Here is a 19625-nt window from a genome sequence, read left to right on the forward strand (position 1 = left end):
TACATTTAAGTGTTTTGAACGTGTCCCATAAACCAGTGGTTTGGCATCAGGAGGGTTGCGGGTTCTAAACGAGTCGGGTCCTGGGTTCGGGTCCCATTTAGTTCGTATGTTTTAACTTTCCTAACGAGCCGGGTCTCGGGTTCGGTTTTCGTTCATATTTTGCCAAGTCGGATTTGACCAAGTCTTTACTTCCATGCATTATTCTTGTCATTATTATTATATCTTATTATTATCAAATATTATTATTTACTTTTATTATTATTATTATTATTATTATTATTATTATTATTATTAACCCCACTACTTAACCCAACCCTAGACCCCACCACCCCCCCCCCCCCTTCCCCAAATTCACCTTCTTCTTCCTCCTCCCTTCATCCAATAGCCGCTACCCCCTTCTCTCTACCATCTCCGGCGACCCGGCGACGAAGACAACAAGACAAGGGTTCGGGTTTTGATTCCGTTATCTAGCTCCATGGCAACACCACCACTCTACTTCTTCTTTCTTACTTACTCATGGCCGCCGCCTTCAAGCTTTCTAGCCACCATGACATGCACAACAAAAGACATGGAAGATTGGCATTTCTCTGCATGTTTCGCATCACCAAGATTCGCACGGGTCTTCGCATGGGATGCGAATCAATAATTTCGCACGGACTTTTCGCATGGGGTTTCGCACGAGGTTTCGAACGAGGTTTCGCATGACCATATTTCGCACGACTGGTTTCGCATCGGGATACGAAGAGATGGTTTCTCTTGGTATGCGAAGGCACTGTTTCGCTCGGGATGCGAAGACACGGTTTCGCTCGCCGGATTTCGCATCGTGTTCGCTTGCTGTGCAAATTACTTGCTTCGCTTGGAGATGGTTCGCGTGTGGTTAGTTGAGTTTCTGGATCTGATTAAGTTTTGGCCGTATTCGGGTTTCCGGTTCCGGCTGACTCCGGCCACCTGAGAGTGCTCAACAAACACACGGACAGGGCATAGGCTTTGGGTTCATTTCGGGTTCGGTTCGAGTTCCTTTAACCATGGCCGAACAATCGTAACCCGGGTCTCGTTGAACCCGTTTACACCAACTGTTATTGATATTTGTGTGCTGCTAAACCTCAAGATATTATTGTTATTATTTGATTGAAACTCGTTTATCGCGGCTTATTTATATCGATTCGTTTATGTCGGTTCTACTTTGTTTCATGTTAGCAATCTTAACGAGTAAATGAACGAAATCAATAAAATATTTACCTCTTGGACTTGATTGAGCTAGATCTAGGATAGATGATTTGGATTTGGAATATTTGGTGAATAGGAGGTTTTTGTTGGTGTGGGTGACAATGATTGGGGAATTGATGATGAAATGATAAGGATGAGATTAGGGTTTAAGGGTTTAAATAGGCAAAGCCAAAAGCTTTTAGGCCCAAAAATATGTTTAGGTCCATAACCATAATAATCTTATCCCTTCTATTAAAATATTTAATTAATTTAATTCAACGTCACGCGACACGATAACTAAATTAAACTCGAAATGCTTTATTTATTTATTGTCGAAACGAGGACGTTACATTTTATTTTCTACCTTGTGACTTAGGGATTACGTAATCCCTTAAATTTAGAGATGTAAACGCTTGACTAACTGTTTAAGATAAACAACCCGTTTACCTTAATGACTGACTGAAAAAGGTTTAACCTATTCACCTGTGATTGTGATTGTCTTTTCTGAATGATGTGGTGATCTCGTTTGGAAACCTTTATGAATGAATTATGATTGATCTATAATAAAATAGGTTTGTATAAATACCCAAATCGTCTCTTGATCCAGCTACAGACCTTTAGTCTGGTTTTGATAGCTTTAAACCTTGACTGATCATTTGTTTGAATAAAATATTTATACCCGTAGTCTTTTCATGTATTTACAAATCATGTGTTGAGTTTCTTCTTCATGAAGAAACATCTATGGATAGGTTTCTTCTTCAAGAAGAAACATTAAATGACTATAACCTGTAGGTTCCCAGCCGGATCTACACGAGATATCGCGTTCTACGTAGGTGCGGAATCCCTACGTAAGACGTTACGAGTATAGAAAACAATACGAGCTAACACACGATACGATAACCAAACACACGTTGTATTCCAACCGTAAACACGTGATACTATGATCACTGAATACAAAACTCTCTGACTCGAATACACAAAAATAACAAACTCTTAATCTCATGAATAAGCCGTAACAAACAGCTTATATAGACACGACAACTTCGCCTGGTATGTTCAGGCGAAGTTGTCCCTAACTTCGCTTGTCTAACAAGTTCGCCCATATAAGCGAACTTGTTAGTAACTTCGCTTACATACAAAACTCAAAACTAACTAACACGATTACAGACACTCGACACTGAACTACTGACATCATGCACCAACAGACTCCCCCTTGGCAGTAGCTTCATCTCTTTAGCTTCAAACACGTGTCTTGTAATCTTCAATCTTCTATCCTCAAGCATGCACTCCTTCTCGAACACAAACCGAGACAACTCTTTGATATTTCCTCGCTTCGTCTTTCCAAGCAGGAATATAAAATATCTTCTTGTCATTCAACACCTGCAAATCAGCTTGCGATAAGTTTACCAAGTGCATCGGATCGTACACTCTAAGAACCTCTTGTTCATCTTCTTCTTCCATCACTGCCTCAGCTGTCTCACAATCTACAAACCACCACTTCAGGTCTTTAAGCACATCCTTGGGCATTAGCTTCATCGGTACTTCTTTCAAACACCGGATCGGTTTATACTTCATAATCATCCAAGGCTTTCCATCAGCTCTCAAACCTCTATCCTTGTCTTCAACAAGTTTTCCCTTTTGTGGCTTCAACAGCTCAAATTTCTTCTCTTTTATACTCTCTTTCCACACAATTTTCCCAATGACTCTAGCCATATTATCGTCACTTCTGTTTATCAATCCCAATCTGGCTAAGTCTTTCACTTCACATTCTGGCAGTGTATTCAACGATCTTAACATCCTTCTAAAGTACTGAACACCGTCATACCTTTTAATCACGAAGAGCCTCAACTCCTCATCATATATCCAGCATATAATCCCTTTCTTCGCTTCAGCGCAGCCTTTAATGTTGTAACTCTTCTTAAACATTGTAGGGACCGCTGGTTTCTTCGTTTTGACGAACCACTGAGCATAGCCCTCTTTCCATCTAGGCTGCTCTTCCCATTCAGACTCATCACTTGCCATCTCTTTACTCATATCTGCTTTCTCAACATCTGGAATGTCATGCTCAATATTTTCCTCAACTATCTCTCCCTCTTCTATCTCTGTATCAATCACAACCTCTTCACCAATCTTCTCTATCACATCACTCGGTAGTACATCATCATCACCAACCAAAACATCATCCATCTCCTCTACATCCACCACCACCACATCATCACCACCAGCTGCAGTTGTCGACTCCCCCTGAGTTGTGGAAGTTCCAAGAGCTTGATCAGTTCTTGGCAACTCACCACCTGCATCTTTCGATGCATTGGGATCATCGTCTCTATCATTTCGTCTCTTTGTCCTCAACTCATCGCCTTTACAGCTCGTCTCCCCCTGAGATGCCAAGAACTCCTTGAAAGCATCTATGATTTTTCCATGTTGTACCAGCAGGGACGACTGCATCTGATTTTCTGCAACTAGGCGTTGAATAGCCTGGGTCTGGATAAGATTAATCCTTGACTGCTCTGCCACGACCCGTTCCAGTGCTGCTATTCGTTCAGAATCTGATAGGGTTGCATCGAAATCGAACCTCATATGTGATATATCTTGAGTGTACTGAGGAGGGATTTCCGATGTCACCGGGACCTCAGAAGTAGAGATAGACGTAACCGCACGTGGTATCGTCACCGATAGCCCTGCAGTGGCCACAACAGTCGACTCTATAAATTGTGCCACGACCTCCGATGGAGTAACGGTCGGAGGCGGCAATGAAACGATCTCAGGAGTCGAAAGTTGGAAAGTAGTGGGTGGGAGGCCAAATGTAGATGAGGTAGCCACCACGGAAACAACCGTAGCGCTTGGCCCTGTAACCTGTAGTGATGAGGGAACCATTGTCATACCGGATAGTGCTGGTGGAGTGAAACGTACCACCCTAGAGCTCTCACCGGCTCCTGATCCTGCACCTATCCGTTCCCTTCTTGACCTCCGGATCAACTGTTGTACCTCTTCCTCATAATCAGACTCGCTGTCATCATCTGTTCTCTTTCTTTTCCCATGTAGTCGTTCTCCAGTTACCATAATCCTTCTTGCCTCTGCCACTTCATCATCAGAATCTGAGCCAGCCACCGTTGTAGCTGCCCTAGTAATATTCACCGTCGAAGCACGTTCAACCGGAACCTGTACGTTCTCCTCTGGATCCACCCGATCCATATCAAAGAAGCCTTGACCACCAAATTCTGCATCAAGGTCCACGTTCTCCTCCGGTGACACAACAGGAGCAGCAGGTATAGCTTGAGGTGCTCCTGCCTGTTGTGGTGCCGGGTCCCTAAACTCGTCCCCTCGTGCAGGCACATACCCCGGGTTGATCAAGTACCCAAAGAGTGGAGTATGTCGAGGACGGAGCTCAGGTTTGCTCCTCGCACTGGAGGATCTACATTGGGCGAAGATCCGTTTGTTCACACTCTCAACGTATCGGATCGGTCGGCGCTGAGGAAGCGTTGGAGCAACATGATTAAAGATCATTTGTAGGAATCTTGGATAAATGATGAATCGCTCACGCGCCATCGCTCTTCTTTGACGATCAATCTCATAAAAGACCATCTGACTAAAGCTGAATCGCTTGTTGTAAGTCAGAGCAGTCATCGCTGACTGCATGGTCGCGCCCATGCCATCAGTGCCCGCCTTTCTTCCTGACATGCATACAATCATGACATGCATGAGAAAGCGCCACTGGTCAAGTAAAAAGCCTTTTCTCCTCTGCGTATCCCCCAAGGGACCAGAGTATCCCATCCTCAAAAACGCTCCATCACGGAAAGGAGCTACAAACTCTGTTGGGTCATCCCTTGTCTCATTCCCAAATCGTAAAGCCGCCCGGATTTGTTCAAAAGAGAACTGAACAATCTGATTGTTGACTGTTGCGCGCATCACCGGGGGCTCGACTCTACAGTCGTATTCCACGGTCTGCCAAAAATCCTCAATATTGGGCAAGGATATTGGCAGAGTTGTTGTAATCGCGTGGAATATCCTCGAGCGTAAAAGAAATGTGATGATTTCGCGGAAATCATCAACTCCGCTCGCCTCCGGGTCTAATGTTATGTACATGTTGTGACCCGGGAAGAACTGTCTCTGGTGATCACCTCCGTCATCACCGCCTGCACCACCTGCTCCAGCTACAGCAGCCATATCTGCAACAAACAGGCTAAGTTAGATAAACGTCAAAGCGAATCACAAGTTCGCCTGTTAACATGAGCGAAGTTGTGATCAATTCTGTATAGGCGAAGTTAAAGGTGGGGCGAAGTTGGGAAACAACTTCGCTTCAACTTGAACTTCGTCTGATAACAGTTAAGTAAAATGGTCCAGGCGAAGTTAATGATAACTTCGCCTAATCACAACATCGCCTCATAAACTGTTTCAAAATATATAATCAGGCGAAGTTAAACCTCAGGCGAAGTTATGGATAACTTCGCCTAAACTGTAACTTCGCCGAATTTGAATCGGCAACAGTTAGGGATGTTGAACGACATGTAGATGATGATTTTGGAGATCGAGGACTCCGAAATACATGATTTTATGAAGTTTTAGACATTCTAGTAGTTTACTATCACGTAACAACAAGTTTGAAATCGGGTGTTTATGGTTCGAAAGAACGAGGTCGAGAATCGAGTCGAAACGACCGATGATTAACCTCAAAAGACATTGATAATATGATAATCGAACCCTACACACCTTTAATCTGATTTGAATCGAGGTAAGAAAAACAGATGATTGAGATCGATAAGTTCGCTAAAGTTTCGGAGTATAAGTTCGCTGAAGTTTGAAAGTAATGAGACTGTTTGACCTAAAAACTTCTTTATATAGGGTCAGAGATTATACAGGCGAAGTTGTTGATAACTTTGCCTATTGCAGGCGAAGTTATGGATAAGTTCGCCTATATATGAAAGTTTTCAAAACAAACCCCATAATTTGAACAATTTGCAATTAAGTTTTAAATCATCCTTTAAAGCGTTAAATGATACGAACAAGACCAAGTAACCACGTATAAAATCATACAACTACATAAGTAACGAAAATTTGAAAAATTAAAGTACACGGGATCAAATTTCAGTCTCGACAGGGACTACCATGTTTTAGAAAAGATCCGAACAGGAATCATACTAATTACGTGACTGTCACACAGATCCGTGTTCAGCTGTATTATGACATAAAGAAACAGGTTGTAAGCAGGTAATCTACTTAAAATGGTTTTCATCGTTTCTGTGATACGAGTTAGGTTCAATTAAGCTCAAAACTTAAGTGGGCAACAACTCAGAGATTATGATGCCTCCTATCTATTCTCAAGGCGTATTTGGCTTTCCCCAAGTCACCCCGAATTGACCTCAACCCGTAGTGTCTGATTAAGTAGTAATTACTCTTCGATCTTAGACTCTGTTTCCCGTTCACCTTCTTGTGTCTTGATTGATAATCATTATCATTATGAACTCTAGAATTTTTTTTTTTTTTTTTTTAATCTAACATGTATATACACAACTTCAAGTAGAAAATAACTGCAAGTCCCGAATCTGGATCACTGCAGCGTCTTGACACGCTATCTTCACGGGAATCAGAACACTCACGGGCTCGTGTATGACTGGGTAATCGCATTTCTGCCTATCATTCGAAAAGATATGTAAGAAGACATGCACAACTCTTAAGGAGTTTCCACATAAAATCGAGTAGATTTAGTTAGTATCACTTCTACTTTTACGCACCATAAAAAGCTACCATGACATACAATGACTGTTCTAAAGTCTTTTAGGCCTAATAACTTCACTAGTTAAGCACACAGAATCAGTATATCTATCACTTTCCATGGTTGGATCAATTTTCTGTTAATCATAGTAAAGTAACTTCTTACGAAGTAGTAGACTTGAAAAATAATTTCATCTCCCATAAAGAAAATTTTTAACATCAATCGCCCCGACCAAATCAAAGTCTTCAGGTGAACGGCTATCCCGAAGATCCAATGGATCAGCTGGACCGACCACATACTAGTATGTGTCCTTCTAACTAAGTATGATCGACTAATTTTCAGCGAAAGAATGAAAACACATCATAAACCGCCTCGGTCACTTTCAGTCATCTGGTTAATGGCTATCCTTATATTCTACAAGTAGAAATGAGGACCAAACATATCCGAAGACATGTCCTTCAAACTGAGGCAACCGACATAATTCTAAGCGATAGTGACGTTTTTTTTTTTTTTTTTTTTTTTTTTTTTTTTTTTTTTTAACACAAACACAAACATATGACATGGTTACTCGGGATTGATCATCCCATTCAGCTCAACAAGGTTTTGAAATCTAGTTTTGTCAAACGCTTTCGTGAACAAGTCAGCGAAATTATCTAACGTGTCAACCTTTTCGAGCTCAATCAGTTTCTTCTCAGCACAATCCCGTATAAAATGATGACGTATGTCAATATGTTTAGTTTTACGTTTTTTTTTTTTTTTTTTTTTTTTTATAACACAAACACAAACATATGACATGGTTACTCGGGATTGATCATCCCATTCAGCTCAACAAGGTTTTGAAATCTAGTTTTGTCAAACGCTTTCGTGAACAAGTCAGCGAAATTATCTAACGTGTCAACCTTTTCGAGCTCAATCAGTTTCTTCTCAGCACAATCCCGTATAAAATGATGACGTATGTCAATATGTTTAGTTTTACTGTGCTTCACGGGATTGTTAGTTACTGAGATAGCAGCAGTGTTATCAATGCAAATAGGAGTAAGTGAGAAATTCAGACCATAATCGCGCAACTGTTGTTGAATCCAAAGAACCTGGGAGCAGCAGTTGGATGCTGCCATGTATTCTGCTTCACAGGTTGAAATTGCGACTGAGGTCTGCTTCTTGCATTGCCACGACATTAGTCTGCCACCAAGAAACTGACATCCACCAGTTGTAGACTTCCGACTCTGATTGCACCCTCCATAATCAGAATCTGTGTAAGCGACTAGCTCCAAGTCTCCTCCTTTCGAGTACCACAACCCCAGCTTCGGCTTGCCTTTGAGATACCGCAGTATCCTCTTCGCACCCTTCAAATGAGATTCTTTTGGGTTTGCCTGAAAGCGTGCACAAAGACAAACAGCAAACATTATATCAGGCCTAGAAGCAGTTAAGTACATTAAAGAATCTATAATTGCCCGATATTGGGTTGGGTCCACGTCTGCATCGTTGTTTGAATCAGCACCCAATTTGTGATTGACGCAGACTGGAGTATCATATGGAGTGCTGTCCTCCATCTTGAAGCGTTTGAGAACATCATGGACATACTTCGTCTGATGAATGAACATCCCGTCTTTCTTCTGATCAACCTGCAATCCTAAAAAGAAAGTTAGTTCACCCATAGCACTCATTTCAAATCTCTTCTTCATGACGGCCTCAAACTCCTGACACATGGCGACCTTTGATGCAGCAAAGATAATGTCGTCCACGTAGACTTGCACCAGTAGAAAGTCGCTCCCTTTTCTCTTGAAGAACAATGTGCTATCAATCTTACCTCTTTCAAACTCATTTTCAAGCAAGTAATCTGATAAGGTTGAATACCAGGCACGAGGTGCCTGATGTAGTCCATACAGCGCTTTACTTAGCTTGTACACGTGATCGGGAAAGTCAGGGTCAGGAAAACCCGGAGGTTGCTCAACGTACACAACCTCATCGACTTTACCATTTAGGAACGCACTCTTCACATCCAACTGAAAGACCTTCATCTCCTTATGAGCAGCAAATGCCAAAAAGAAACGAATGGCTTCCAATCTTGCTACAGGAGCAAACACCTCATTGTAATCAATCCCCTCTTGCTGATTAAAGCCTTTAACAACCAGCCTCGCCTTGTTCCTGATAACAATCCCTTTCTCATCTCTCTTACATTTGAAGACCCATTTCGTGCCAATCGCATGCACATTCCTTGGTTTTGCAACCAAGTTCCATACTTCCATTTTCTTAAACTGAGCTAACTCTTCTTGCATGGCTTCGACCCACGAGCTGTCCTTAAGAGCCATTTGATAGTTCTTTGGTTCAATCTGGCTGATAAAGCATGTGTACAAGCACTCGTTGATTATGCCTGATTCTTTAATGCTTGTGTAAACACAGGTGTGCTCATTCAAGCCTTTTCTTGTTTGTACACCGGAGGACAGATCACCTATCACGTTCTCCAAAGGATGATCTTTGTGAATTCTCGTAGTCGGAACCGAACTGACATTCAGATTATCTTCCAAGTTCGAAGATAGCTCATCAATGGGTGATTGATGTTGAGAGTGAAACGGATTGATGAATTCCTCTTCAGTAGAGGTAGCAGGGGTATTGACAGTATTTGACGAGGAAGGCTGACATTCATCATACTGTGGTCGTTGCACCAAAGTGTCTTCCTCATCGCATATCATCTTCGTAGCAATTCTTTCCTCAACTTCTGCAAAATCCAGATAAGGTATGTTAAAAGATTTAAAAAGTCTATCATAGTCGAAAACCCCAGCGGGTCCCGAGCTTGGTTTTGGTGATTTGTAACTTGTGATATCAGTGTTACACACCACCTCAACCTTGCTGTTCGATGTATTAAAGACCCGTCTGTTGGGAGTCCCAACAACGTATCCGACTAAGATTCCTTCGTCGGCTACTTCACCAAATTTAGAATTGGTCTTTAATATCGAACATGGGGACCCGAATGGTTCAAGACCACTCAAGTTTGGCTTTCTCCCATGCATAAGTTCATAACATGTTTTATTTAATCTTTTAACAGTTAACACTCTATTAAGGATATAACAAGCTGTTGCAACAGCTTCAGCCCAGAACACCACGGGAAGTTTCGAATCAGCCAGCATGGTTCTGGCTCCTTCAATTAAAGTTCTGTTCTTCCTCTCAGCCACTCCATTTTGTTGCGGTGTATACGGCGCGCTGTATTGGTGTTCTATCTCCTTCTGTAAGCAGAAGATCTCCATCTCATAGTTCTTGAACTCAGTTCCATTGTCACTCCTGATGAATTTAACCCGTTTCCCCATGATATTCTCAACCTTGGTAATCAAATTCTTTACCATCTGCACTGTTTCATCCTTTGACTTCAGGAAATATACCCAGGAATATCGAGAGAAATCATCAGTGATCACCAAGCAATACGATGTTCCTCCTAGACTTCTTACATTCACGGGACCGAAGAGATCCATGTGAAGTAATTCTAGGGTACTGACAATTGAATTGACCTTCTTGGTGTGATGGGATTTCTTGTGTTGCTTTCCCTTTTTGCATGATAAACATTTGTCTTCAAAGTTGAAATTCTTCACGGGAACACCCAGCACAAGCCCATTTTTGACAAGGTAGTTCATTTTCCGAAGATGAATGTGCCCCATTCTCCTATGCCACAACTCGGACTCCGATTCAGTTGCTTTTGACAAAAGACACGATTCTTTTGTGGCCATCTCAGTCGATCTCATATCCATGATATACGTATTCTTCACTCTTGGAGCCTTCATAAAAATCCAATCCCCTGGTATCTTAAAACCAGGATACAACACAATCGCTTCATTCTTTGTAAAATGTACGGTGTAGTCTTTGTCACAAATCTGCGAAACACTCAGCAGATTGTGCTTCAGTTCTTCAACAAAATTTACTTTCTCCAAAGTCATCTTTCCATTCGACACCGTCCCTATTCCTGTAATTCTTCCACCGCTCTCTCCTGCGAAACTCACTCTTCCTCCTTGAACAGGTTTCAAGTCGTGTAACAATTTCTTGTTACCCGTCATGTGCCGCGAACAGCCGCTATCCACAACCCATTGATTGTTGGCAGCCCTGTTCAACTGTTCCTGCACGATTAAAGCAGATGATTAAAATCTGGGGACCCAAGACCGATTGGTCTTGGGTCGATACATTCCGTACCTTGGCTGTCCAAAGTTAGTATCATAATGATTTCTGTGAGTCCTAACAGGATACCTTCTTGTGGATTGACTATGAGGCCATCCAAACCTTCGTGAATTAAAATAATTATTACTTAAGGTTTGGTTGTTAGCAGTGAAAAACTGAGATCTATTTCTTTGAAAACCTGGATTAGTCCATTTTCTGAAATTTGATGGGTTTTCATTTTTACCATTATATTGATTAACTTTAGTTCTTTTCTTAGATTTTGAAGTTCTCACACCTCTGAATTTCTGCTTCAGAGGGCAATCAGCAACAAGGTGTCCTAATTGATTACATCTAAAACAACTCATGTGTTCAACTTTCTTATCAATAGTTGTCTTAGATGTTGAGGCTGTATTACTGCCCGTTTGTCTCACATATGGTGGGACATACGGGTTTAGTGGAGACTTCTTTTCAGGTGTTTTATTTTTCTCTCCACTTTTCGGTAACACTTCCTCTTGTTTTGTCTCACACGACTCAGAGGACTTGTCTGAGTTAGATGAGACAGGACTCGGAGTAGAAATCTTAACACTTGCAACAGGCTTACTAACTTCTTGTTCTTTAGTAGTAACTTGAACTGGAACTGTCTGACCATAGTCAACATCGACGGATTTCTGATTACTAGGGTCATAAGTGTAATTATGATTGAAAGGTGGTGGAACTTCATGATAACCAATTCCTCCCCTTTTTGGGGAACCTTGATCACTAACGAGGTGATCAAGTATAGCGGAGGAATTTCTGAATTGCTCAAGTTTCCGGTTAAGTTCCACCACTTTTACCTGGTGATCAGCTATCTGTTTTTCCCTTTCAGCTATTAGTTTGGTTTTCTCTTCTAGAACTTCATAGCTAAGATCAATCACTTGAATTTTTTCAGCAAGCTTTGCTTTAAGACTTTTAATATCCTTCTCACTAGCTTTAATTTTTACTTTGTAACTATTTTCTCTAGCTTTAGTGAAATGATGATCTTCTTTTAAAGTTTTAAATTTCGCATCCAAACTAACAAACTGATCAGTTATAGTTGTCAGTTGTTCAGACAGATGTTCACACTTAGTACAAGGGAGTTCGGTACTTACCTCGGAGAGCTGGTCTACCACATCTGCCATATAAGCTTCATTTTCGCCAGTTCCCTTCTCACTATTTGCAGTTTCGATTTTTGCCAAATTGGCCTGTTCAAATACTTCTTCAACATGCAGATTCCAGTTGTACTCCTTGTTCTGTCTGGAAATCATGGCTCTATAGTCATTACCACTACCACTCTGCTGTGTAGATCTGTTTTGACTGCGTTCTACACGTTCATTTTTGCATTCCTTTGCAAAGTGGCCATTCTTCTGACAGTTATAACAACGTACCTTCGACTTATCAAACCCTGGCCTCTCTCCGACAAACTTCCTGCCAGTCTTCTTCATGAACATCTTAACTCTTCTGACAATCATAGCCATCTGCCACTGCAGATCCATCTCCTCCAGATCATCAGCATCGATCTGATCATAGTCTTCATCCAAAATTGCAGGATCAACAATCTTACCCTGAATGTAGTTCTCATACGAAGCAATAAAAGATGCATAGAGAGCAAACTGCTGTTCAGCTGATTTAACACTCATGGGCATCTTCGAGTAGTTGTGGTTTGACACACTTGGGGAAAAACTACTCTTGGTCGCTTGAGGTTGAGAAGCATTTGATCCTCCAGCTACAAAGCACACATCACCGTTCATGTTGAGAGATACATGTCCTTTGTGTGTTGAGTTAGCGCCTGTCTCAACACCCGCGTGATAATCCCGAACCACACAATCGAGCAAATGCTCTGATACCAATTGTAGGTTCCCAGCCGGATCTACACGAGATATCGCGTTCTACGTAGGTGCGGAATCCCTACGTAAGACGGTTACGAGTATAGAAAACAATACGAGCTAACACACGATACGATAACCAAACACACGTTGTATTCCAACCGTAAACACGTGATACTATGATCACTGAATACAAAACTCTCTGACTTGAATACACAAAAATAACAAACTCTTAATCTCATGAATAAGCCGTAACAAACAGCTTATATAGACACGACAACTTCGCCTGGTATGTTCAGGCGAAGTTGTCCCTAACTTCGCTTGTCTAACAAGTTCGCCCATATAAGCGAACTTGTTAGTAACTTCGCTTACATACAAAACTCAAAACTAACTAACACGATTACAGACACTCGACACTGAACTACTGACATCATGCACCAACATAACCTTGATATGTAAAATCTTACGTTTCTTAGTTGTGAAGAAAACTATATCTCTTGCATATAATGTTTCTTAATTGTGAAGAAATTATTTCTGACTATATCTTCTTATATGTAAAGCTTATTTTTCTTAATTATGAAGAAACATTATTTAACTATAACCTTTGCATGTATAAAGCTTTTGTAAACATAATTATGATCAAGGTTTGGGCTATACCCTGACTATGGTCTAAGCCATATAATATAATAATAAAATAATAATTAGGCAGAACCCCTACCTTACACGGGTATTTGGAGTTTATATGCCTAAGCTTGTACGGGCAGTACTTCTACTCTCTATAGCATATTGAGGCTCAAACCATCGGAACTTCGAGGCTTGGAACGTACTACGAGGTTTGGCACGCAAAACGAGGCTAAGTGTGTGAAAGTAGTGTGTGATTTGGTGTGAGATGGGAATGCCGTGAACCCCTCCCTTTTATAGCCGAAATTAGGTTCCATCACGTAGCGCGATGGTCCCTTCTGTAAGTCCATTGCGTAGCGCGATGTTAGAAGAATGAGGCGTGTATGCTAACTCAACCCTAGCTTCTGCCACGTGTCATCCCGTTGCCACACGTGTTTGATGAGTCATAACACTCCATCGCGTAACGCGATGGTCTTATTCCTGGGCTCATCGCATAGCGCGATGGGTTCTTGGAATCAGATTTTCACTTTTAGTCCCTTGTCTTTGATAACTTATCACTTCTTGGTATACTTGCATTTTCCAAAAATACTAAAGCGGCCCTTATGCGGATCACGGCGATGCGAGCGTGCGAAGTGCAAAGTGCGCCATCAAAACGCCACATTACACCCATCGCCCAAGCCCGAGCCTGTGTCCGTGCGCGTGCGCGTCGGGTGCTTCGAACCCTCCGCTATGACTAGGGAGAGTGGTTTGTCACATAAGAACATTACTATGGAAACTCTCTTCCTTATAAAGAGCTTCCATTTTCTTTCTTGTTTTCATGTGAGATGAAAGTTATCTTTCCTATTTATACCCATGTGGAATGCTTCAATTTTCTTCCATCTTTTCATGTGGGATGGAATTTCCTCATTTCCTTAACATAAGATATCTTTATTTTTCTTATCTCATTTTTCCTATTATTTGTCTTGTGAATATTTTTTAATCATTCAACTTTCAAAGTTGACATTTTTAGTCCAAAATAATTATGGGATTTTCTAGGATGTTACATAAAGAGTATTAGGTTACATCATGGGACACGCATGCTTGAACGATTAATGAGAGACTAAGACCTCAACCCATGCAAACCTAGTACGTCGGTCGTCATTAAGAAAACCCAGACGCTCCATGCACAAAACCCTAAAAGCTTCCATTGTTCTTTAGTGATTAAATATACTGGAAATCCTTTGAGTAAACTTTGTGTGTATTCTAACTATAATTGTAATACCATACCGACTTCCTGATTATATCTGATTCCGCCAGATATTTTCAGTGGGTCTTTGCACACCGATTGCGTGTTTATTCTTGTCAATTATTTTTGTGCTACATGAGATTCCGGTCCTGATAAGTGGTATCAGAGCTGTGTACGCTCAGTGAAGACCTTTTTGTTGGAAGTTTGTGTGATTGTGAAGCTTTGCATCAGATATGGATTAAGTGAGGTTTAAAAGTGTTCTAGTCGTTGAGTTTAATTTGTTTTTGAGTCTGTATGTTTCTAGATCTTGATCAGTCCATTTGCTCTAAGCAAATCCAAGAGCTCTTGAATCTGCAAAGTTTTTCAAACTCTTTGTCAAAATTTTTACTCATTCTAAAATCATTAAGAACAGATGGATGATCAAGAGGTGTCCACTCATAAAATTCCTAGATTGCTTGGTTAGGAAAATTACATTAAATGGAAGGTGTTGTTTGAAGCTGCAGTGAACTACAATGACACAGAACTGTGGGTTTCAATCAAAGAATGTCCATATGTACCATCATATGCTCCTAATGCAAATCAGACTATGGAAAGGAAGATGAAGCGAAAAGATGATAAAGCACTATCTTTGCTAAAGTTAGGTCTGTCATGGGAAATCTTAACATGTGCTAATCACCACACAAATGCAAAGGCAATGCATGATGTTGTTGTGGAGATGTTTGAAAGGAATGCTGAATTAAGAGATATAAAGAATAGGCCTGTAAACGAACCGAACGTTGTGTGAATTATTCGTGAACCGTTCGGCGGGAAGTTCGTTTATGTTCATTTATTTAATAAATGAACGAACATGAACAAGAAATTTCTGTTCGTTTAATTAAACGAACGAACATGAACACATGTTCCGTTCACTCATTTATGTTCATGAGCGTTCGTTTATGTTCGTTTATTTATGTTCATTTATGTTTGTTTATTTATGTTCATTTATGTATTAATAAAAAATAATTAAATATTATCTAGATAGGTCATCTGCTTAAATGCTTTATATCTGTTAATTTGTGTTCATTTAAGTCCGTTTATATCTGTTAATTTGTGATCATTTAATATTTTTTATGAACAATCTAAATTATAATTAATTAAATTAAATTATTTTTAACACAATCATTTTCTTACGCAACGACTCAGAATCAAGTTCAGAAATCTATATCTATATATCTGTATCTATATATATTATATTAAAACAAGACCCTTTTTAGGCACATGTCCATTTCCTATTGGTTAACTTGACTATTTTCCATATATAACTTGCAACCTTAAAATCTCTTAATATTAAAATAATTCTATATTAAATTAAATAAAACCTCCTATTGAATGCACCTCTTTACTATATCTTATTACCCATGACCCATTTAATCCGAATATTTCATGACCCATTTGTTAGTTATATGAGATAACTGATAATTCATGTTCTTATTTTATGATTTTGTAAAGTGTAACATCCGTTAATTGTTGAACCCGAGACCTGATCCGTTCTGATTTTTGGAATACCCTAAAATTTAATGTTTTTATACGAGTATTTAAATAGTGAAACCGTTTTTCAAATTTTGTAAACTTAATATTTTTTTATGAGAGACTATTTAAACTTGTGCTTATGACGTAATCTTACTACTCTAATAAAAGAGTACCATATTTTGGCACTTGTCATGCTCTCATGACTCCTCCCTTTTTCTAACCCATATCCACTAAAATGGTATTAATTTCGGATTCGGGTCAAACCGTCAAAATAATTTATTCCGGATCCTTATTTTATTCATACCAATTGTTTTCGTCACCTCTCCCAAATAACAAACCCTAGAGGCAGTAGACCCACCCCTCCCAAAAGCAACGCTACTATTAACTCCAAATATCAACTCTAGGCTGCCTTCTCTCATATCCGATTAAAGCTACAAGACCGTTCATTTCCCCTGTTCTGGATCTGATCTTTTGAATTGAAGCTCGGTTTTTCTAATTCATACGGTAAACATAAATTCCTTTGGTTTCTCTCTTTAGATTCATGTCTTTAGTTGTTTAATTGATGTTTTCATTATTAAAAATCAATTTCTTTGTTTAATTGACGTTTGAGGGTTTTGATTTGGTCGAAATTAGGTTGAGTCAATTGAACCCCATGGCGGCTGAATTTGTGCCTCTGTCGTTCTTTGCGAATCATGTGAAGCCGTTTTTGATACCACCGTTTCCGATTGCTACAAGGGTATGAATCTTTATTGTTATATGTTACTACAATTAGTAAATCGGGTCGGATCAAATTTATAGCTTGATTGGGAATTTAGGTGTTTAGTTTGCAAATCTTGAATAACTTACTATTTGTTTTGATTCATTTTTAGGGATTTTTAGTTTTAAGGTTGTTGAAATACCAAATCTAAATCTAAATCAAGAATCATAGTGTTTTTTTATTTTATTTTATTTATTTATTTATGAGATTTCAAGTAATTTCAATAAATAATATAATTTAAGTTATATGATTCTGTAATTAGGTTTTCAAAGACTTCTGATTGACTTCATTGGTGACTGTGGAATAACTTCATAATGTGAAGAAAACAACTTCCTTATGATTCTTGATCCAAAATATCAGAGACATTAAAAACATTACAACTTTGCGAACTGAAGATCAAATCAAGCAGATCACTTTATTTGAGATTGAAAATCTTGCTGCGTAACAACTCAAGCTTAAGAAAATATAAGACCATGCCTTTCCCTGATGCCGAGTATATATCTATTGCATCTAATAGTTTGATTCACGAAGAGTTGTCATACGATCAAAACTTGCTAAAAGTAGAGTTCCATACTCTATTTAATTCAATTACTCATGAGCAGAAAAATGTTTTTGATCATATAATGATGGCTGTTCAGCAGAATAAAGATGGTGTGTTCTTGGTATATGGTTACGGTGGAACAGGTTAAACGTACTTATGGAAGACCTTATCAACTGTCATAAGATCAAAAGGTGAAATTGTCCTAAATGTTGCTTCAAGTGGAATTGCTTTGTTATTGTTAACCGGAGGTCGCACAACACATTCCAGGTTTCATATTCCTATAAATCTGAATGAGGATTCTACTTGCAACATGGATCCAGGCACAGACGAGGCACAATTATTAGAAAAAACCAAATTAATAATTTGGGATGAAGCTCCAATGGCTCACAAACATGGCTTTCAAGCTCTTGACAGGTTTTTAAAAGTTTTTTTATCTTCTAATTTGTTATTTGGAGGAAAAGTAGTTGTATTTGGTGGAGACTTTCGACAAATCCTACATGTGGTTCAAAAAGGCACTAGACAAGACATAGTAAACGCCTCTCTATGTTCTTCTTACATTTGGAGTGAATGCAATGTCTCGAGATTAAAAAAAACCTAAGGTTAACTATGGGTAGGCCATCATCTGATGTTGAAGAAACCAAATTATTTGCAAATTGGCTTTTAGATATAGGTGAAGGTAATGCTGGCAGTCCTAATGATGGTGTTGCAACGATAGATATACCTGTTGATCTACTTATAAAAGATTCTGTTGATCCTATATCAAAACTTTTTGACTTTGTATATCTTGATATTCTATAGAATTATGAGAACCAACATTACTTTTAGGATAGAGCCATACTTGCACTAACAAACGAAATTGTTGATGAGATTAATGATAGTTTGCTCAAGTTTTTTCCAGGTGATGAAGTCGAGTACTTAAGTTCAGATACCATATGTAGTTTAGAATATATCAATGACACAGCTGATACAGCTTTATACTCGCATGAACTGCTTAATGGTCTAAGAATATCCGGACTATCAAACCACAAGCTTGTGCTAAAAGTTGGTGTTCCTGTTATGCTCCTTAGAAATCTTAACCAGAAAGAAGGCTTATGTAACGGTACTCGACTACAAATTATATCTTTAGGTACTCGTGTAGTTGAAGCAAAAATTATTTCTAGAACTAATACTGTACATAGAGTTTTGATCCATAGATCACCACTAACTCCAACAGATAACAAAATAGCATATAAGTTTCATAAACGACAATTTTCTCTTGCAGTATGTTTTGCAATGACCATAAACAATAGCCAAGGTCAATCATTATCTAGGGTTGGTTTGTACTTGAAAGAACTCGTGTTCTCACATGGATAGTTGTATGTCGCCTTGTCAAGAGTTACAAGCAGGTGTGGGCTAAAGATTCTGATTCTTGATAAACAAGGTAATCTGACCAATACAACCACAAATGTAGTGTACAAGGAAATTTTTTCTTATTTGTAAAATAGTTGCATAATGTTTGTTTTGTAATTCTTGTAATTTTAATGTAAGTTGTAATTGTATTAACAATATATGATAATTGGGTTAAGTGTTATTGATTGTATTTTGCTTAATGTTTAAATACAAGGCCGTCTCCGAGGATTTAAATACCTCGGCCGAGCCGGAAAAAAAAGCTTTAACGAGTAACGAAATATATAAGCTAATTTTTTTAAACGAGGCTTAACGTTATAACAATAAACATAAAAAAATATATTATTAAAATCAAATACCGTAATAATTAACGATAAATCAATGATTCCTGAAACTCTCCTAAGTCCTAACATTGGAAAAAAAAATAGCTTGGTCCTTGGTGACTAGCTTGGTCAACCGTGGAGGAGCCTGGTGGTTAACAACGGACCAACAGTGGTGGTCAGCTGGGTTGGTCGTTGTTCAGCATTCACAAAGAAGGAAGAAACCAAAGAGAAATTTCAATCGACCGCTATCTCTTTTATTTTGCATCGGGTTTTTATATTTTTTTAGTTTTAAATAATTTAAACTTAATTAAATGGATTATGGATAAAAAATAATTTCGGGCCCAATAATTATAAGATGGTAAAGAG

General features: G+C 39.2%; 1 protein-coding gene across 1 annotated transcript; it reads left to right on the top strand.

Moving 5' to 3' along the window:
* The first annotated feature begins 17482 nt into the window (after positions 1 to 17482).
* On the top strand, positions 17483 to 18826 carry LOC143537430 (uncharacterized). The gene is made up of 4 exons (XM_077031205.1): positions 17483 to 17693; positions 18215 to 18327; positions 18376 to 18720; positions 18812 to 18826. Exons 1-4 carry the CDS (start codon positions 17483 to 17485, stop codon positions 18824 to 18826), a joined length of 684 nt encoding a protein of 227 aa, XP_076887320.1.
* The last annotated feature ends 799 nt before the right edge of the window (positions 18827 to 19625 follow it).

Source organism: Bidens hawaiensis, unplaced genomic scaffold, assembly GCF_021521415.1.
Source record: "Bidens hawaiensis isolate Kalapana, Puna unplaced genomic scaffold, B.hawaiensis_p1.1 tig00011189_1, whole genome shotgun sequence".
In the NCBI taxonomy this organism is placed as follows: domain Eukaryota; kingdom Viridiplantae; phylum Streptophyta; class Magnoliopsida; order Asterales; family Asteraceae; genus Bidens; species Bidens hawaiensis.